This window comes from Amphiura filiformis, chromosome 4 (assembly GCF_039555335.1).
Source record: "Amphiura filiformis chromosome 4, Afil_fr2py, whole genome shotgun sequence".
Lineage (NCBI taxonomy): Eukaryota > Metazoa > Echinodermata > Ophiuroidea > Amphilepidida > Amphiuridae > Amphiura > Amphiura filiformis.
The window spans coordinates 80,293,360-80,316,457 of NC_092631.1; the positions used below are offsets into that span (position 1 = coordinate 80,293,360).

General features: G+C 35.6%; 1 protein-coding gene across 3 annotated transcripts in view; it reads right to left on the reverse strand.

Annotated features, from left to right (window-relative positions):
• LOC140151488 (arf-GAP with SH3 domain, ANK repeat and PH domain-containing protein 2-like) overlaps nt 1-23,098 on the reverse strand; it is a 79,381-nt gene that overhangs the window by 42,811 nt on the left and 13,472 nt on the right. For all 3 annotated transcript variants that reach the window (XM_072173841.1, XM_072173840.1, XM_072173842.1), the window contains exons 3-4: nt 7,416-7,561; nt 315-439 (exon numbers count right to left, since the gene is read on the reverse strand). In XM_072173841.1, coding sequence (XP_072029942.1) covers nt 315-439; nt 7,416-7,561 — 271 coding nt within the window. The remainder of the gene's footprint in view (nt 1-314; nt 440-7,415; nt 7,562-23,098) is intronic.

Genomic DNA, 23,098 nt, shown 5'->3' on the forward strand with positions numbered 1-23,098 from the left:
TTGATTGTTACAACATACCAAAGAATACATGCTTTTAGCCCTCTTTCTACTCCCCAAAATTGGTCAAATATTAAAATGCGACTGATCCATCTGAAGAATTGTTTTATTTTGCAAAACATGATAATGATACATTTAAATCCAAAAAAATTAGTACTGTATTTTTCTATTTCTAGAATTGGGAGCAGAAAACCACAAAAGCAAGAATATTTTAAAATCAAGCGCACACAGAATTGAGACCAGCAAATGCTACAGGGTATTGATGCCACCACCATTAATTTTATCACACCCTACACAAAATGTATACAAAAACTTACTATTTTGCATCATAGTCCTTCCAGGCTTTTTCAAATGGCTTTTTCAGGTCTCCTTTCTGCCCTTTCAAGTCTCCTTTGAGTAAGGAATCCAGTGGAAACATAATGATATTGTTCAGATTTTGCACCTGTATAAAATCAAACATTCAGAGGGTATGTTACTTGAGATCTACAGGTTAAAAGTTGAGTGTCACATACAATATACAGGCAGGTGAATGCAAGAGGGTCATATCTGATACAGCTGCTACCTGCATTCATGTCATTCTTTAATACAGTCATATCAGGGTTATTACTTCATGTTATTTTACACAAAATTAGGGTTAGGGTTAAGTTTAGGGTTAGTTTAGGGTTGGGATTAGGGTTAGGATTAGGATTAGGGTTATGATTAGGGTTAGGATTACATGAAGGATCGACCGATATCAGGATCTGATCATTTACACCAACTGTTATTTACACCAGGGGATGAAGAAATTCACAATTATTTTACTCTCCCCTTGTTGACTAAAAAATATATGTTTCACCCATTTTAATGTGCCTGAAACATCATGTGTTCTCCGCCCTCTTTTATTTCTAGGGGCAATAGGGGGAATATTGTTCACCATGAATTCACTCATTCCCCTGGCATAATATTGATTAGTATTTTATAATAAAACAACAAGAGTACAAGACAACTCAAGTTCACCTGCAAAAGTAAAATGATATAATAATTTAACAAGTTAATTAAAATCTGACATAAATAATAATAATTCTTGGACAATGGGAGCAGAACATTGATTATGATGCACTGGCATAATGAACATGAATATTAACATACATGTAGCATACGCAGCACTAGCTCAGTATCGTTTGATATCTTATTCCAACTAGCTCATGAGTTCATTTGTATCGCTGTGCACTCGCCATCACTTCATGGTCACTCACAATAATTAGTCTGATAACTTGTCACCAGTTCAGACTTGAATCAACATCAAAGCCTGATTCTTGTCAATAAAATATGTGGACATGTAAGCCCAAGATGTAAAAAAAATACATTCAACCACAATATTCTACTTTGGGTACATAGATTACTAACAAAATCATACATCGTTCAAATTTTAATAAGCTTTAATATGTATACTGAAACAATAACAGAAAGGAGCTATTGTCGTAGTACTGGTGCTGCTGGTGCTGGTTACAGAATATCTTGTAAATGTAATCCAGCTTTATGGGAGAAAAATCGATAGGGTTGCACACTATGCAGATTTAATACTTCCATACATTGCATTCATTGGCGTACGCAGGGGGGGTGTTACGTGTGTGAAACACCCCCCTTGGATCTGTCAAAAAAATAAAATGAGGGAAAAGAAAAGGCAAAGAAAGAGAGAAAGAGGGAGAGGGAGAGAAAGAGAGGGAGGGAGGAGATAGGGGGAGGAGAGGTGGGAGATGAGCAAGGCATAGGGGACATATTATCACAATAATATCATAGGCCTATAGCCTTAACAACCCCCACACAAATTATCTCACCCCATAACCGGTATTGACCGGTAACATATGTAGGCCTAAATGTGTTAATTGTTGATACATGTCAACCCCCCCCCCCCATCATCACACCCCTGGCAACGTACGTACGTTAAGGTTTTAATTGTTAATTGACATACATGTTTACACCAACACCCCAGCAACATACTTTTAAAAGTTTTAATTGTCAACCCCATCATCACGCTTTTGCATCTCTTACACCGCATTGCGCCGCGCCACGTTATCAGCTGAACACTGTTTGCAAGCTATAGATGATTTTTACTTTGTAATCTAAATCTAATCGCTTTTCAAAAGAATATGTTAAAATAAAGCCTATTTAGGCAGTATTTTGCATTGAAATTATGCACCGAATGGCTTCAATTGGACCTTCATTTTGCAACATTTCTGAGGAGGGAAAACTTGTTCACGAAAGGCTTCATAGACCGTCATTTCACGAGTTTTCGGCTTTTTGAAACTAATATTTTACACACTAATAGTGCCAAAATGGTCCACCAAATCGCTTCAATTAGGTCTTCATTTTGCAAAAGTTTCTTACTTCTGAGGGGGGCACATCCCACCTCAGACACCCCCTGCATAGTGGATAAACAAGTGGCCATATTCGCTTTCGACATTTACCAATTTGTGTTTAACATAAATCATAGGCCTAAAATTAAAGGGAAAACTTGTTCACAAAAGGCTTTGTGGACCATCATTTCACAATTTTTCGGCTTTTTCAGACTAAAATTTTACACACTAATAGTACCAAAATGGTCCACCAAATCACTTCAATTAGGTATTCATTTTGCAAAATTTCCTACTTCTGAGGGGGGCACATCCCCCCTCAGACACCCCCCTGGCGTCGTGCAAGCGCGACACAATGTCCGCTTCTGCTGCTATCTTACAATTTTTTTTTTTTTTATCATCACACCCCCTTGAAAAATTCCTGCGTACGCTACTGATTGCATTGATGTAGTGATGGGGGATATTGAGCCTATAAGGTCAACAAAAGAATAAGGGGTGTGAATCTAGCTTCAGATTATCACCAATAGGTCCTACATCCCAATATCAAGTATTTGTATAAAAATCTTCTCCAAATAACCATTTTGTAAAAATATCTGTCCAAGTGAAATTAAACTGTCACATTATTTTGATGCTTGGATATGCCTACAAGAATAGTTCAGTAACCTCAGACAGCTTTCACTCCCATCACATTGATTGTGACCTAAAAAGCTCATACTCAATTTTGATCATTCTGTATTGACAATGAAGTCATCAACTGCCAAAAGCAATATATATTATTGCATTTGCTACCATTATATTAAGCATGACTATAGTGTGTCTCATTTTTTAGTAAATGGTGAAAAGAGCAGTTTTTATTGCTCTCAATGAATCCTCATACTGCTGCATTTCCTGCTTTCTGATTATCAAGACAGTGCATTGAGTACAATTTTGAAGAATTTGTAGTGGTCTTCTCACTCGCTTCTCACCGCTGTGGCCGGGGTTCAATTCCCCGCGGTGCCACATGTGAGTTTGGTTGCCGATCCATGCTCGTCCTCGCAGGTTTTTCTCCGGGTGCTCCGGTTTTCCTCCTGCATCTAAAATAGGACCTCTTCCCATATCGCTGTTCCGTCATATCCGGATGGCATCCCTTGAATTTAGTCGCCTCTGAGCACTATTGGGCTTAGCCTGGCTTCGGCCGAATGTTATAAATAAATAAATAAATAAATAAATAAGTAAAGTATTGATTTGTCATCAGTCAGATGTCCTTTCTCAACAGATCTCCTACAAACAAAAACACTAGTCCCAAAGCTTGTCCAGATACTTAAAAGTGAAGCAAAATAAAATAAAACCACATTCCACATTACATTTTCAACTTGTGTCTAGCTTTGAGACAAAGTATTTAATTAAGGTGGCCCAAATTGACAGGAGTCCTAACATGTGTATCATATAGAACTAGATTGTAAATAAATGTATTGACATAGTCAAACAAATGTAAATAATGTATCTGTAAGTCTAACATGTAGCGGTGTCAGCAAAACACCCAACACCGCCACCGAAAATAAAACACCGAAATAACCGGGTCAACCGAAAATGAATGACTGGCATGTCAGGCATCAGAACGTCACATGCAATCAATGATGGCAAGTGTAAACACCGTCGAAATCGCCGTACTCGACAGACTGAGTATTGATTTCTGATTCACTTCTGCCGATCATTATAATAGAGTAGGCATGCCTCCTGTTCAAACAAAGAAATTTGGGAGGCCAAAATACGCACCTTGAATTTTCGAAATACTGAAAAAAAACCAAAAACTTTGAAACCGCAAATTTATGTTTTTGCCAAATAAATACCCCGGATAAATACCCCTTTCGTCATGCTCAAATCCTTGAAAGGCTACATTTTTACCCTCATAAATAAAGTTGCATTTCCCTCACATCTCGCAAAACATTTCTTACCTATTTAGATATATATATTTTCCACCAAGATCGTTGTTTATATCCTGGGAATTGTCTATCGTTGTTATTCTAAATTCTGAAATTATCAGGTAATTATCCTGGCACGAATTCTACCAAATCAAAACCGGGATCAAAACACGTATACGGTACTTTCCCACACATCGCGGGTCTAAATATAGATTGGGGTTTGACCTGACCTAGATAATCTAGCGACCCTGGAAGCAAGTACCGTCAGCTGGACCAACTGAATAGATGAGAATATTTTTCGTTGTTTTAAATATCCACAATAACAAGAGAAGTAAATAATACACTCAGACATCATTTTAACATACATGTGTTTCTTTCTTTTTTTCATAATACTATAAAAACAAAACTAACAAACAAACAAAAATGCTGTGATTATTTAAAGGGGCATTTCGTGATCCACAGCCTCATCCCCCCACTTTTCACAAAAAAAGTTGAGATTTTTACACCACTGGATACCTCTGGCTACATAATGTTTATGTACCAAATATTTCTTGCAGATTAATTCGTTTAGCAAAAATATCGCCAAATTTGAATTTCGTTCTGGTGCACCAGAACGAAATTACAACACATTGTCTATGGAGCAGTGTAATACACATAATCATGCATAACTCGCAAACGCAAAATCGGAATCAACTGAAATTTTGGAAATAAGCTTTTTTCGTGGATATCTACTGAAAATGTCATAAATGAGGATGCTAGGATCACGAAATCCTCCTTTAAAAAAAAATCTAATTCAAACCTGAGAATGGAAAACTTTGATTTAAAAACATTATACGCTAAGCACAGCACATGACAGCAGTGCCATAAATTGAAATAAATAAATAGATAATCAAAAACAAAAACAAAAACAGATGAATAAATAATTACTAAAAAACGGCCTAATTTTTCAAGAAAACACGCAAGGCATTGTGAAATTGAGAAAAAGAAAGATAAAGAAACACGGCAAGGACTCAATTTTTTTTTTATTTCGTTAAAATCATGCATGGATTTATGATCACATTGCTACAAAAATATCAATGTATCAAAATATAATAATAATAATATTAAATAATAATAATAAATAAAAGCAAACTAATTAACAAAAGCTACGTAAACATGTTGAATATTGTGTTCTAAAAATTGATCATCATGCAGATGGACCTCATTAATCCATTTAATTATTTGTCCGCCAGTATTATTTTTCCGACGACAAACATTTCATATTTATAGAATATCGAGGTAAAAGTTCCCCATACTTTCCGGTCCCACACTCACAGCGGAAAGGTAGACTATTGCTCATGCTGTAAGAATTTTCCACTGTGGGAATTTTCCATATAAAAAAAGTATCTTGACGTTTGTTTGCCTAATTAATTATTCATGAGCTCATCAATTGAAGCATTGGGATGTCTAGGGATTTTCCGTTCAAAAAGGGGAAATCCCTTGGTTTGTCTTGGTATATTAGCTTTGTCACGCCCAATATTTCCATATTTGGGTATTGTTGACATCATCAAACAACAGGCATCCAAATCTGACCAATCACAATCAAGATCTCTAAATGATACGGGCGCCCGCCCTTCCTTACTAAATAAGTCAACCCCGCCATGTGGTCTTCTGTGGGAATATCCCTATCAGGGCCTGGCTTGGAGCCGGCCGCCAATGCATTTGAAACTTTTGAGTGACTGTTCGCCGTGACTAAAAACCATGCGCTATTTTAGCACTCTGTGAATGGTAAACAATGACATCGGGAAGAGGCTAGACGTGGACTGGAAGAATTGATAACTCGTGAATAATTTTCCGATTTTCAGAGCAAGTTTGCACTATTATTTTTAATTTATTTTTGTTTGTTTTTTTTATGTGGGAAATGGTCTGGGAAAATCAAAGGAATATTTGAGTATTGTTTGACATTGTGATTTGAATCTTTTTGAGTGTGTCACTTTTTTTTTTTTTTTTTTTTTTTTTGCTCTCGTGGTTCATTTTATACCAGGGCGATTCTAGAGAGTTGGAGGGCGAATCGCCCATCGTGTGATGGATGCCACCGCGGGTGTCCAGGATCTTTTTATGCGGGGGGCTCAGAGGGGCTTTCAGAGTTATGCAGCAGGGGGCTTAATGGCTAAAAACGGCTGATTTTACATGATTTTTAACAAAGTGCGGGGAGCTACAGCACCCAAAGCCCCCCCCCCCGGACATGCCACTGAACGCTGCCTGTATTATAATAATGCTTTGTAATTGTAAACAGCTCATAATCAACACAAAATCGATTGCCGTGCATGAATACACGGTCTTGTCGGACGCTTTGAGAAATTTAGCGATCTCAAGTGTGATTCCAAGTAAGAACCCGGGGTAAGAACTCTCTTTTAAAAACATCAAAAACCGCCGATGGGCGACGGTGTTTAACTTACTTTTGAGAAACTTAGCGATACTCAAGTGTAATTCCAAGTAAGAACTCAATTTTAAAAACATCGTATTAAACATAAACATCAAAAACCACCAATGGGCGACGGTGTTATTAAACTTAGTTTGGTGTCTACCAAACCATCAAAATTTTCGGTGTACACGGTGTATAACGCTTTGATCCACCGTCGAGTGGGTGCTTCAATAGCACCGGTTTTATTCGGTGTAACACCGCTACACGTTATCTGTAACTTCTTTAGATAACATCATCTCATGCAACTGCATCAATTGCAGGTATGTTAAACCAAATTGATTTCAAATGGGGATAGCAGACTATACATGAATGGTTGCTTTGGGAAGTATGCCATACTCCACAGTCAGCAATAAACATTCATGTTTGGAACAGGTTTATATAGATCTATTCAACTTTTTTTATTTTTTTTATTTATTTATATTTATAACAATCGGCCGAAGCCAGGCTAAGCCCAATAGTGCTCAGAGGCTACTAAATTCAAGGCATGCCATTCGGATATGATGGGACAGGGATATGGGAAGAGGTCCGATTTTAGATGCAGGATGAAAACAGAGCACCCAGAGAAAAACCTGAGAGGACGAGCATGGATCGGCAACCAAACTCACATGTGGCACCGCTAGGAATTGAACCCCGGCCAGTGGTGAGAAGCGAGTGAGAAGACCACTACACTAACCCGCCCTCCCTAACATGTTCTATGAGGCCAAATATGTAACAACTTACCAAATTTTTGAGAAGTGCTGCTAATTCTTTGGTGACCACAGAGAATTTCAAGAAAGCAGCACCTAAGTCTGGTTCAGCTCTTGTCAGTGAATTAGACCCTAGTTTTTCTAAGTTCTCTGCAAAGGACAGTAGATTGCCTACATAAGCTGAAATATAAAACAAGGAAAACAAAAATGTTATTAGAATTAGATGTTATAATACATGTATAGATGCATTGGTTTTCATGCATTTATAATTATGTGATACATGAAGAGGTAAACATTGGTTAAAAAGTCTGTAATTGTTTTCTTAATTTTTTCCAAATATTTTTCAAATTTTACTGTGAATGATCCTAGCACTTCAGAATAGGTCCAGTGGTTCTTCAAATTTGCCGAAAACTTTACCAATATCCGGTCCAATACCGATATTGAAAATATCAGGCCGATACGATATCCGATCCGCCGGTTGAGCACTAATTATAATGCCCTACAATGTAGGAGGTTAGTGCAACTGTTTTGGGTTTTTTGATAGTAAAAAAAAGGCATTGCAATTTACTTCTAATCTTGCATTTTGCCTTTGCTTTAAATTGCCCAAGCTATAAGACAACCTTTTTTTCTTTGCCATATCTGATATCTTTCAACTAATAGTCTATGGGGACTGGCTTTATACAAAGAGCTTCCTTCAAAAGCTGCTCATATCCATTTAGGGACATAAAATCTGGGAGTACCAATCAGTACATCCCAGCTGTAAAATATAGCCTGAGCATCAAATTATAAATCTGTCACAAGAGATGTTGCTATTGAAATATATTTCTATACAACTTTCAAAAAGGAAGGCATTTATACATGCCTTCATTTTTTTGATAGTTGTATAATTTTGCAAATTTCAAACAAATGTATACACACATGCATGATCAGAACTAATGGACAACATCAAGTAAATTTTGATCTAAAAGCTTACTAAGTTCTGATTCAGAGATCTTTTATACATTTGTACTAGAACAAATTTATAAAACAAATTTCCACAAACAAAAATGTCAAATTGTTGTGTTATATTTCTAATCAGTGAATGGATTAGATTACATTACAACATTCATCTTCATTTTGCATTGTGTGCCAAAACAAACTTGAGTTGATATTGTATTATGGCAGTCGTGCTGCTTGCCAATACCAGTAGTAATTTAATCAAGCAAAACCATGGTCCATATTCAGTCTTCATGTATTTAGTTTCTCACTATTGTTGTTGATTGTAAATTTTCACAAGCTTTCCATGCACACTTCTCCCAGTTGAAATTATCATATAGATTCTGGCTGGGAGTGGGAGTGGGAGTGGGTCAGTTGATAGACTTTGCAAGTCTGCCCCTTCCCAACCTAATTGCCTTGCCTTGCACCTTTCTGTTTCAATTGATGCACAAAAGTTTTGCAAAGTTTGAACCATTTCCCATTTACAATTCATTTGAGGGGACTAAGTGTGATTTTTCAGATTCTATACCCAATGGATCTTGGGACCTTATGAGTTTCAGGTAAAATTCATAGTGTTTTAAGACATGTATTTTCCTGCAAGACATCTGCAAGTGTCCAAGTCATCACGCGTGCCATTTAAAAACCTGGATCTTACAATTGATGCGTATGCACATGATGCAAATCAAAGAGCCAATATTGTGTTTTTAAATTTAAAAATGTGTGTAGTTTTATACAACAACCACCTCAATATAAATTATGTGAAAAAAGGTTAAGGGGGTACTACACCCCAGTGGTAAATTTGTGACTATTTTTGCATTTTTCTCAAAAAATAATAACACACAGTAACAAAAATTAAGTAGATTATTGGGGCAAGGATCCCAATTACTACACTGAAATTTCAGTGACTCAAGACAAGCGGTTCAGTATATATGATCGGAAATGAGGTACATCCTAGCGGTACCTAATTTCTTATCATAAATAACGAACCGCTTGTCTTAGGTCACTGAAATTCCAGTGTAGTAATTGGATACCTTGCCCCTATAATATACATAACCACTGTGTTATTAGTTTTTGAGAAAAATGCAAATATAGACACAAATCTATCGAGGGGTGTAGTACCCCCTTAAAGCAATGTATTGATATGAAGCAAAATTTGGGGAAAACACCATTTTTTAGAATTGAATTAGCTTAAAATCTGACTCCTAAAACCCCTTCTTTTTTATTTCCTATTTGGTATCAGCACATGAACAACACATTCTATCATGCTTGGGTTTCAGTTCAACCATAAATGGTTCAAACACACCAGGGCCGTAGCAAGGTTGAAAAATGTGGGGCGGCCATCACAAATGTGGGGCGGCCAAATTACAAATTGAAATAAAGATATACAGAAAAACATAACAAATTTCTCAAAAAGTGGGGCGGCCATGGCATCCCCGGCCGCCCCGCTTGCTACGGCCCTGAAACACACTACTTTATACCAATATATAGTGTAATGTTACATTAATGTATGATATATGATAATATGTGGCACCTACACTGTATTACCATACCAAATTATGATTCTGCCATTGTTATGATTCTCCAGTTGTTGTTGTTGGCCACAGCTGTTTTGTGTTTATTGCTCATACATGTACATCTCGGTTTAATAATGTTGTATCCATAAACGTGTATGCAACCATAATCATGATAATGCACATCAAAACAAATAGTAAATTGTACATAATTTAAAACAAGATTTCACCATTTTCTGCTCATTTGAAACTGAAATTTTGGTGGCGATTTTTTTCCCCCAGCCGTAATTTCCAGCCATGTCACAATCACACATTTGATAATAATATACCTTTATGTAGGCCTACATGTATTTGCTAACTAGTAAATCTATTTTCCTTTGATTTTATAGTGCAGCAGAGCCTGCCTGCCTTTAAAGTCAAAGGAAAGCAATGTTGAAGCCATATACATGTGTGTATTTGCTCTCTGGATAAGAAATAATACAATGCATTGATTTCTTCACAAGTAATTCCTAAATCATGACACCTCTTGACAATATGTTGTCATGTTTCTTTATGCCTGCCTTATATTGCTGCTTCTATGCCTTACATGTAGGTCTCACCTGCCATAATCTGTTGATTTTTCTGCTTGCTTGAATGAGAAAGAGGATTACATCTTTTTAGCTAGATTTGGTTTCTTGAATCATTCATGGAGGATCATGTTTAAAGGGAAATATTTTGGCATATAAAATGTGTTCACTATATATCTTTTAATGCAGACAAGTCCTGGAGACAAGTGCTATACAATGTACATGAAATGTATACTATGGCAAAGGAAATGACACATGTAAAAGTCCAAAAACAAGAGTTTTTGGACTCAAACATTGTAAAAAATTATTAAAACTTAAGTTTGCATGCTTCTAAATAATAAAAACATCACCATCAATGTAGGCCTAGAGTCTAAAATCCAGTGACTTTTTAAGGTTGTTTGGACAGCAGTCTTCAGAAAACTGGACTCTTGAGTGCTTTCAAGTAAAAGTCCTTGCAACATAAACCCCCACACACACACACTTTTTAAAAACTGCATCATGGCTAGCTAGGGCTTGAATGATAATCGGATCGGATACGTATCAACCAGAAATTGTGTATATCTGCCGACATTATAAAGGATACAATGACTTGGTAAAAGGCTGCAATGCACATGGTGTGAAGGACCAGCATGTAAAGTGTTACTTTTCATAAATTATGCAGACTTTATCACAGCTTTCAAAATACATCAGGGCAGGGTTCTCATTGGGGATTCCGACCCATCTTTATTACATGTATCAGTGTGATATTATTTTTTGGTTTTATTCATTGATGCACTAAGTAATCCAATCATCCTGTTCAATGCTCAGATGACACTGTCTCAAAGTGTGTCACTTTGTAATTACATTTAAGAGTGAGTGAAATTTATCACTATATCCTCTATGCAGGGGTGTGTAGGGGTGTGTGGGTGGCAGTGGCGTACCGTGCCACAGCTCCTACCCCAGGGGCTGCAGAAAAGGCAAATCTTGCAACGTACCCCTTCATCAACAGCCTAATAAGGTTAACCCTTTTATTTTAAGCCACCAAGAATCCAAAAAAAGTGGGGGTGGTGGTGGATCAAAAATCTTTTTTTTAAATTGACAATTGTTTTTATAAAATGTGCAACAAATAGGGGTAATTTTTAAGGCTAACTTGTACCTGTTTTTGTGCAAAATAGGGGTAACAAACGCTGAAAATGTTCTTGAAACCGCGTAAAATAGAGGGGTATTTTTGACTTTGCGATCGACCAAGCGTTACGCCTTTGAATAGGAAGTGACAACACCGGGGTATGTACCCACCCAAGCATGCATGTATAGCTCATGTACATATTTTAAAACTAAGTCATTTTAATTTTATTTGCTGAACAGGATTGTATGCACTGGCGTGTCCAGGATCTTTTCCTGCGGGGGGCTCAGCCTCTCTTTCAGATTTATGTGGGGGGCTTGATGGCTAAAATCGCCAAAAAACGGCTGATTTTACATGATTTTTAACAAATTGCGGGGGCTTCAGCACCCAAAGCCCCCCCCCCCCCTGGACACGCCACTGGTATGTAAATCATATAGGTCATTTATATCTGCCTCTGCCTGCCATAAGCTTATACAGGAAGGAAATTATGCTACCGAAAACCACAATGCTATAAAAAGTCAAAGCAAAGCAAGATCTACCGGATAGGATTATTGGGGCTAAAACAAGTTTGTGTTTGCTTGTTTGGATGATCTAACAAGTGATTTCAATAAATATTTATTACTGCTCTGGACAAAAAAACTCAAAAGAAACAAAAAACTGGAAAAAACTAGTTAATTCATGCAAATTCAGTCTTCCACTTCTTGAAATTTGAATTCTTATAATTGAACATTTATTTTAATATGAAAATTAGAACAAAATGATTAGGTTATGCTAAAAATGAATGCACAATAGACATCAATATGAGCTTAGCAACATACAGTTGCACAATGTAGGCCCTAGCCTACACATGAAATGTTAATTTATTAAATTCTCAAAGTGCATTGGCACTGATACATACGTGATTGATTTTATGTTTAGAATTGATCGTATTATTAATATTAACATTTGATTTTTAAAACAAGTCAATTAACTGTCTACATATATGTACAGTGTATCTTTGTACTGTATGTAGGCACAGGAAATGAAGCAAACTCAAATATGGGGTAGTTTAGAGGCGGAGGAGCCTCAAAAAGAAGTCATCAAAGTAGCAGCATAGACTATAATAAAAATTCCCTTTAAAAGGGAAAGCCAGCCTCAATGTAGAAGAGGTCTTGTAATTAGTTTTGGTCAATGTGAAAGGCATTTTTAGGATCACGCTTACATCTACATGACAGTCCACCAAACCATCAACGATGAGAACATGCACACTGAAACAGCAGAAAACATTAATTCCTAATCTCATGTCAACTCTTTTAATTCATTACATGTACTCCAAATTGTTCTGGTCTGTTTGTTTTGTTGTTGTTGTTGTTGTTGTTGTTGTCGTTGAGTTTTTTTTTGCCTTTTCAGCTTTTTTACCCACGATATCTCAATTTCCCATTTTGTAATACCAGAACTTACGAACTCAATATCTTCGCTTAGGAATGTCCGATTTCACTGCTTTCGATATATACACTGCCGGTTTGAGTTAACTTACATGTACATTTTATTTTAAAATAACTTAATTAATTCGCAATGTATAGTTTAAGCCTACTATATTATAATAGATAGTGGCCAGCACATTTATAAAGGACTGGTTACTCACTACAATCTTCACTCTTAAACTGTGTTTTTCTGAATGTGCTGATCATGTTGATTGCTAGTCGGAAACTCCTGCGAAGCTATGGACATGGCATCTTACATACTCCATTCTATAACAGTCTGCCTAGTGCCTTGTGTGTTTTCTCTTCAATCGTTTTGTTGAATGTAATTTTATGAATCAAATAGTTATGTGTCATTTTATTTATAATAAAGAAGTTTAAATTAATAAAGTAAGACAATTTATTTATCTATAAGTGCATGTCAAATGGGGTACATTGTTCAATACTATATGGTCATTTTCACGGTAAAGGGTGTAACTTTTGATTTTTAGGGTCAAAATTTCAAACCACTTAAATATGTTTCTGTTTACTGTAATCATGCATAGAAGCAACTTAAATTCCAGTAAAATAGTGTTTCAAGGCTTAAACCTTTTGATTTCTGATAAAAATTTGACATTTCCATAACATTTTGGTTAAAATCTAAGAAAAAATGTATTTTACATAAGCTCAGAAAATTATGACATGAAAGCTGGAATACATGTGAAATCCCATTCCAAAGTAAGTCAACAGATATAAGTTAAATTTTATACCATGTTTTGCTATGTTTGTAATTGCAATTTTGAAAATTTTTAACATCAAGGGTCATTTGCAATGGAAATTTCCCAACCTTAAACATATTTTTTAAGTTTTAATTGGGTTCCTAAAATAATTTAAATGTCTAACTTCATGTACAAATACTACTTGATGAAAGGAACCTCCCAGCCAAGTTTCACAGAAATTGGAGTTATTTTTTAGAATTGGCAATTCAAGCGATTTGTGTTTCGGAGGCTTCAGTTAACAACACAGGTGATCATAAAAGTAAAATATTTGGCTAACTACTACAAGTTGACATGAAAAAATAGGTAAAAATATCACAATTACCAATTTTCATGCTTTGCTTCTAAGTATTGAATTTCAGTTGTGACAAAATTAAATTATCACAGCAAGTCATTTTTTTTGTTTCGAGGCTTCATGTTTACAATGGTTAAACATGGCAGAAGTAGTTTTTTTGAATTCAACACTGTTGGGATCATCTAAGCTGTTATTTTCTTGTGTGTATTGAATCAATGATTCTATGCGGCAGATATTGCAGATTTATAACATGATAATTTTTTCACCCATTTGTTAAGTATGGTGTTATTTGCATGTGAAGCCTCCGAAACGGGCTTTCTTGGATTTCAGTATATTTTTCAAGCATTAACCATAATATCAATTTTTTTTTAAATTTATGACATTCTGCACATATCATGCAACAATTACAATGCAGATATCAATATGGAACATACCAATTTAGATATGCATAGATGATAATTAAGTTTACTGTTGTTTCGGAGGCTTCATTTTTGTTTCGGAGGCTTCAATTGTTAACGGAAAGTTTGTATTGGGTCCCATTTTCAAACGGTGATATATATCTCCATGATTTAAAAACAAGTGACTTGAGGATCTACTTTGCTACATTTTGATAAATAGATTGGATGAGCTCTTTTATTTATATTTGCCCAAGCTTGCTGAACAGTTTGTTTCGAGGCTTCAAAAAGTTAACGGAAAATCGGCTCTTTGAAGTCAAGATTTTATAAAAATTTTAAAAGCTTGCAAATCAACTAATTTTTGTTACCCATTTCAAGTTAAGATATCAACTGTTATGAATCAAGAAGAAGTGAAGAAATAACCAAGAATTATGAACCAAAGCTATACCCACAAAGTTTGTTAACAATTGTTAACGGAAAATGAAGCCTCCGAAACGACAAATATCAAGTCCGGTTCTCAAAAATACAGGGCTGTTCACAATTAAATCTAATGTGGCAGTGTTTACTGAACATATGACCGTACTTTCAGGATAAGAAAAATTATCCATGAACTAACTGAAGAAAACACAGGGTTTTACAAAAATGTTACTGTTTTTTACAGTTTTTCAAAATGGCAATATTAGGTACATTTAAGCCTGCTAAAACTGAACGCAGTAACTCCCGAAGATGATTATGCTACCCAAGGTAGCTGCTAACTAGATGACTTATGTGGCCAAAAATCATGGAATTCTGTGGCTTTATTAGAAAACTACGGATCAAAATGTTAAAAATCCAAAGTTACACCCTTTACCGTGAAAATGACCATATGCATAAATTATGCCCATATTATAGCTAGGCCCTAAAAACTTTATTTTGCATCGGATTTTTCCGTTGAAAAGACAAAACTGATGTTTATGATAGCAACCATTTCATCAATAACATTTTGAGTCATTTTTATCCATAAAACGACACAGGATATGATAGATAACTACTTTCACATCAATATGGTCCATATGATCACAGATTGTTGAGAATCTGTGATATGATCCGGGATATGATGAAGATTTTGATTCTATAGATCTGTTATCAACATGATATCACGCTGTTCAGTGGTCAAGGAGTAAGGACCCCGGTCAAGGACACTGATATGACATCATAGGTGATGTCAGATTTTCTTCTGCTGACCATATGATGCTATATATATATTAACTATTATTGTTACATTTAGGCCTTTAAACTTTTAAAGTCATAATTAATTAGTTCAAACATAACTTTGGTAATACTCACTCGTTTTAGTTCGTTGAAACGGCAAAACATACTTACTTTTCCTAACAAATCAATTAAAATATTTTTTAAAAATTTATCCACAAAAAGTAAAAAAAAAAAATCATTCCAATACCACTAAAATATAATCTCTTGAGTAAACTGACCCCAAACCTGAAACAGGTACCAGCCCGAATGGGCTGGCGAAAAAGCTTGTAGCAGATACCCACCTGGGATACCCACATATCCCAGAGTAAAAGGGGGTGGTAAAAGGGGGTGGTAAAAGTGGAGTGAGAGCGGGGTGCAGTAGGGATGCATGTCCCTGAGGGCCCACACTGCCTGAGGCAGATTTAGTCCATTTCACACCTTTTTTAGTGTAAAAAACTTAATTTAGGGGTGTGGAGGTATGTGCACAGATATTGGTGTGTGTGAGTTTTGTATTCACATGATCCCGTCTCTATTGGATTTTCATCTAGCCCCAAGGCCTGGGTCAGAAAGTCAGCAACCCTGCCCCACCCCTCCCTGGTTACACCCAATTAATATTTGAGAAAGAACTTAGGCTTCATGTACATAAAGTGCTGTAAATTAATACCTCCTCGCACAGACAGTACATGTCTTCAAAACCAATCCATCAAATACTGCAATCTCTTATAAATCGCAACCAAAAGAGGCTAATGTGTATGGAGTAAACACGGATTCTTTCCTGTACACATTATCAGCTTCTGAGACTCACAAAGCTGCCATTTTTCTACAACTATTAATCAACCAAGAGCTTGACATTTGGTTGGGTGGGTGGGGTCCATATAAGGAGATTGTCTTCTAGTTATTGTAATTAAAGACTCAGTATTTTGATGTGCAGTATCCTATGCAGCTCAGTAGCTGCCTGGTATTTCCTGGTTTGTAATTTTCATTTTAAATATCTAATTGACACAGTGTTGGGGGAGGAGGGTGGGGTCGTACACATGCTAACTGTTGTGCTAACTGTGCTTATGGTATATACAATGTATCAAACAAGATTGTCAGATTTTCTATACAAAACAAGGATTGGTGATCATTCTCATTTTTCATGAAAGTCGTGGATTGCAAATTGAAATTAGGAATACTATCTTTTTTATTTATTTCCTTCAACATCTTCACAATCTATCTTAATATCTCAATTCAATTGTGAATTACCAATATCAAATAATTTATAATATAATTCCATAGAGGTGGCATGCCATACAGTCTGAGTAACCGGTATAAAAACATGTCATATTTATTGTATGTAGATTATTTCATACACTACAATTTGAGAAAACAAATGTTTTTGAATTTCAATTACTTTTTTACAATTTTATCAAGAGAGGTACCATGAATTTTAAAACAGAAAATAAATGGCATCACTATCATAGTAAATTAGTCATTTGACTATCATCATCATCATTAATTGATCCTCTTCATAATCAAAATAAATTGCACCCATGACATGGCATAGTTAATTGTACAATCATTTATCACAACTGTGCAACCTTTGCTCTTCATTTTGTCAATAAAATAAAAGCATCAGATGCATCAGAACATACTGTACTGGATACAAAAGTTGTAATGTGAAAGCATACATGTTGTGGACCCCATTAAGGGCTGGGGTATGAACGTTTGGACAGTATTTATTGTGGGACATTAGAGCACATCAGACATATCGAATTGCATTCTGAATACGAAGAATGCCATTCTGATATCAAATAATTTTGATTTTTTGAAATTCGCAATTTAATACACATTTTATGGCAAATCATTAAAAATTGATATTTTTGATATTTAAAGTAAACTTTATAAATCTGATGATTTCTACTTAAAGTGTATGTAGGTGGGATGAAAAGCCGACGATCAATTGAAAATTTTGACCTTTAGTATTGAAGATATGGAATTTTTTCCAAAAACACCAAAAAAAAATTAGGTCTTTTGGGAAAAAATCCATATCTTCAATATGAAAGGTCAAAATTTTCAATTGACCGTCGGCTTTTCCTCCCTGCTACATACACTTTAAGAATATATCATTAGATTTATATAATTTACTTCGAGGACTGTTATATCAAAAATTTGAAAAATATCAAATTTTTATAATTTGTCATAAAATTTGTATTATATTGTGATTTTCAAAAATTAAAATTATTTGATATCAGAAAGACATGCTTCAGATTCAGAATGCAATTCGATAGGTCTGAGGTGCTCTCATGTCCCACAAAAAAATAATGAAAAGTAATAAACGCTCATTTTAGATCCCTTAACAAAACCTAACAAATATGGAGTGCTGCAGACTTTTTTGGGGTCTGAGGACATAAAAGCTGATCAGTGTGCTAATCAAGTCCCATGTGATGTCTCAAATTATGCGGTCCACATGGAAAACAAGGTTTGCATTTTGTATTTTATATCGAGGCCTACATGTACCACATTTATTATAAGAATGACTCTTAATTTTACCATGGATGCTCTTTAAGGCCAGAGTAAGGGGAGACACATTCGTCCACACCCGAATTTGAGATTTCTTGATATTTATCAACACTAAGATGTATTCTTTCACTTGAAACTGATAAAAATACAACTTCCTAATATTTACTTGTATTTTTGCTTGATTTATTTCACTCTTTTCAACTCTAAAAAGTCACATGGCTCAAGACAGCTTAGTAAATTGGCGGCAATCGCCTTGAATGCGAAATATTGTGATTATGCAAGCGATTCGCGTGACGTGGCGCAACTCTGCGCGCGTATGTCCAACGCAGTCAAGGCGCATTCGGTATGTTGTTAACGCCAGCAAATGTGATGTAAACAAAACAAAAATTTGCAGTGAAAAAGGCAGTTAGATTTTTTAATTATTTTGGATTTAGGCGCACTAAGAACAGACATTATAGATTCATTTGTGCAAAAAGATGCATATTTAGACCATGCACCAGATACAGCTTTTACAACCGTGAAAGTCTTGCCGTTTTAAAATATAAGGACGTTTTGTGCATAATTTTGACATTTTTTTACTAAAACATCGATTTCTCAGAGCTCATTTTAAACAATATTGTACGACTTTTGTGACAAGATAACTCGAAAAATATGCAAGCAAAAGGTTTTGCACTATCGTTTCTAAAGAGCACATCAAAGTCTAGGGAAGGTTTACTAATTTTTTCAAAATATTTGTTTTGAACAAAAATATACACCATTATGTGCAATTTTTAGCTTAATAGTGACAAAAAAAACAAAAAAAAAAAGACGAATTTCAAAAAATAAAAAAACCTTCCCTAAGTTCATATCTTTCTCCATGAAAAACTAACTTTTTTTTTTTTTTCTGAACGGATTTTTTTTTTTTTTTTAAGTTGTGATTTTTTCAAAAACTCGAGATTTTTGAACAAATCTGACGTCACCATGGGATTCCTTGACTCATTTCCTTTCCAAAAATGTATAGTTTTATATACTTTGGACATACAATTAAAAAATAATGATGCTCGAAAAGGTCCGTGTTCTCTCCCATTACTCTGCCCTTAAGACAAATCTTATAGGGTATTTTATCATTGGGGACCGTTCACAAACACTTGTAAGGGGGGGCCTGATGCAAAAAAAATTAATCACAAAAATTTTCGGGGCCCCCCTTTACAGACCTCAAAAATTTCAGGGCCCCCCTTTTTGACATGAAAATTATGGGTCAACCCCATAGAAAAGCATATAAACTCAATTTTTCCAGGAAAATTTGTGGTCATTTTTTTCAGGGCCCCCCCTTAGGAGGGTCAAAAATTTCAGGGCCCCCCTTTTTGCATCAGGCCCCACCTTACAAGTGTTTGTGAATGGTCCCTTGGATATCACTTGTTCAAACATTTTGAGTAATATGCTCCGATCCGAGCATTAACTCAAAATTTATGCTTGAGTGCTTTGGATGAGAAGCAAAATGTGCTCAGCCCTGCAGGTATGCTCTCTTAAGGGGGTACTACACCCATGTGGTAAATTTGTGACTATTTTTGCATTTTTCTCAAAAATAATTACACACTGGTAACAAAAGTTATGTATATTATTGGGGCAAGGAATCCAATTACTATACTGAAATTTCAGTGACTCAAGACAAGCGGTTCAGTATACATGATAGGAAACGAGGTACATCCTAGTGGTACCTCATTTCTGGTCATAAATAACAAACCACTTGTCTTGGGTCACTGAAATTCCAGTGTAGTAATTGGATTCCTTGCCCCTATAATATACATAACTTTTGTTACCACTGTGTTATTAGTTTTTGAGAAAATGCAAAAATAGACACAAATTTATCGAGGGTGTAGTAATTTTAAAATAGTACACTATATAACACTAGCAGTGGTTTTTACCACATTGTTGTGTTCACACCATCTTTAATCAAAACTATCTCAGGCATCAAATTTGGTAATGAGAAAAATATGAGCTTTCTTTTTTTAATGATACCAAACATACCACACATGTTACATACATGTGTATAAATAATGTTTGGTAACCTTTTTTAATGCACATTTTATAGTAACCAACTGGTGGCTGTATAAAATTTAAGTCCTTTGTATAATGTTCCTCATAGCGCTTGATTGACCCATTTGAAAACAATACCCCAAGGGGCTCATACCATACAATGATTATTACCTGTTGAACTTAAGGTCTATTATATGAATTAGGATTATAAAAATAGTAAGTTCTTTTATATGATGTTGATGCCAATAGGGAGCACTTGAGTAAAATCTTTGAACATTATGTGTGCACTGCAATACATTTTGGCCATTGATGTAATGTGGACGGATACCAGAAAATGATCCCTGAATAGCCCTCCCTCAAATACACGGATCTACTCAGGTGGGCCAGACAAGCCATTTGCTCAGATTCTCTCTTTCTTCATTTATCCCTTCTTTAAAAATTATTTATTTATAAATTTGTTTGAGCTTGAATTATTTCTGTGTTAGTCAATTAGTTTGGAGTCCAGGCTTAGAGTTAATACAATGTACACTTCATGTTTTGTTTCATTTGAAATCACAAACTTCTACTCTTTTGTGACAAACAGCAGAGGTTGAGTTTTGAAAATAACAGGCGTACAGACATGCTACAAATCGCACTTCTGGAAATAAGGTGGGCTATCAGGTGTGCTATTAAATTGCACTCGGTAAGGAATTTTCAAGAGGTGTGAGAAATTGCACTCGGACCAGCGATTTAAGGTATGTGCGATGGTGTGGGATCGCACTCGCGTGCCTTAAAACTCAATCCCTGATATGGGTACACCCCATCAGTCCGAAACCCTGTCAGTCCTAACCACAGCTAGTCTGAATTTTAAGCTTACCTAACGCTAACCTTAACCCTAAACCTAACCCTAAACCCATCCCTAATCCTAACCCTAAAAATTCGGACTACCGGTGGTTAGGACTAACAGTGATTCCGACTGACAGGGAGACTCCCCTGATACAGGGTGATAACATTGAACTGCCAGGACTGTAAAAGTGAACATTTTCACAGAACATTAACTTTTCAGCGTGAAAACAAAATGCCCAAATATGTTTTATGAATAGGTCTGTAAGAAAACTCAAATCATATATTTTAAAAACAAAGCATAGTTGTTCAAAATTGACAAAATGCAAAAAATTGCACTCCCCAAAATTACCACTTGTAAGTGCTGATATTTGACAACAAGTGTTACCTTTCCCTGACCTACCATGCAATAATGTTACCATTTCAACTCATGGCTTTATTTGTATAGTAAATCAGTGATACAATATAATGTGCATTGATCCATAGGGGTCATTACACAATTTGGATGCTGCTTGATTTTCGGGTGTCACAGTATCATGTGTACTTTTAATAAAAAATCCCTTAAAAAGGGATGAGCAGCGACAAAGTTCATCATAACAATGAAACATGTACAATTTACTTAGTACCGGTACTAAGTTGTAGTATGGTACGGTAGCTGTTTTAAAATCACTCTGTTCCAACATGACTGACTAAGTTCATTGACTAAGTTCATTCATTGCCCACACTTTTTTAAGACATTCGATTTGAGATAAATGCATGTGTACATACATGTACATTAGGGTGGGCCAAAAAACACTTTTTTTCTCGGATCGACTTGGAACTCTCGGAGAATTTTACTGGGGTACATACTAGTATTGTGCTGAGATATCAGTAATATCGACATGTTTAAGCCCAGGCAGTAGATTTTCACAAAATCCCTACTTTTTTGCTATTTCTTACTGTATAACTCTATATAGAGAAATCAGTAGAAATAATCTGGGAAAAGTAGGCATTCAGATGCCATCCTAACCAATATTAAACACTTTGGGTAGTTTGTTTGGACCCTCTAGAACATCACCAAATAGCAAGCCGTCTCCAATTGGTTACCATTATTTTTGCTAAAGACACGCATGTAAGTCAAATATTAATGATATTTGAGTTGCTATGTTAAAGGGTAGGGGTAGCATTATGGAGAATTTCCCCAGTTCTACTCAGTCAAATTTACCAAATGTGGTATTATTGCATAGATATGAACTGCAGCATTGCCAAAAATAAATGCTATATGATTTTCGGTTATCCATGTTTTGACCAGAGGTCAAAAGGTCACACAGCCTTGAAAATTACTACAAATCAGGCGTCACATAACCCTTTAACCCCTGGTCATGTCAGAGCTGCTCTAAATTCATATCTCATGTATTGTTTGTACTTTTGCAGTTCATATCTACCCAACGAGACCAAGATTGTGAAATTTGACTCAGTAGAACTGTAGAATTGCTCCATAATGCTACCCCTACCCCTTAATTTAGCAACTCAAATATCATCAATATTGAACTAAATACAGGTCTCTAGCAAAAAATAATGGTAACCAAGTGGAGACTGCTTGCTATTTGGTGATGTTCTGGAGGGTCTAAAGAAACTACCAAAATTGTTTAATATTGGCTATGATGTAATCTCAATGCCTACTTTTCCCAGGTTGTTTCTACTGATTTCTCTATAATAGAGTTATACAGTAAGAAATTGCGAATAAGTAGGGATTTTGTGAAAATCTACTGCCTGGGCGAAAAATGCTCCGATTTTACTGATATTTTAGCACAATAGTAGTATGTACCCTAGTAAAATTCTCCGAGAGTTCCAAGTCGATCCGAGAAAAAAGGTGTTTTTCGGCCCACCCTAATGTACATGTATACTGTAACCATAACACTGCATACATATAATACTAGTCCATGTTGAACCTAATTAGCATAATATATTGCTCGGTTAGGTACATCATGTATAAAAATCTCTTCATGTTTTTTTGGGGGGGGCATAAAATAAGCATTTAGAATTTTTGTAATTTTCTTCTAGTTACATTCGTAATTCTTAACCCACCCAAAGTGGCATTATAACAAA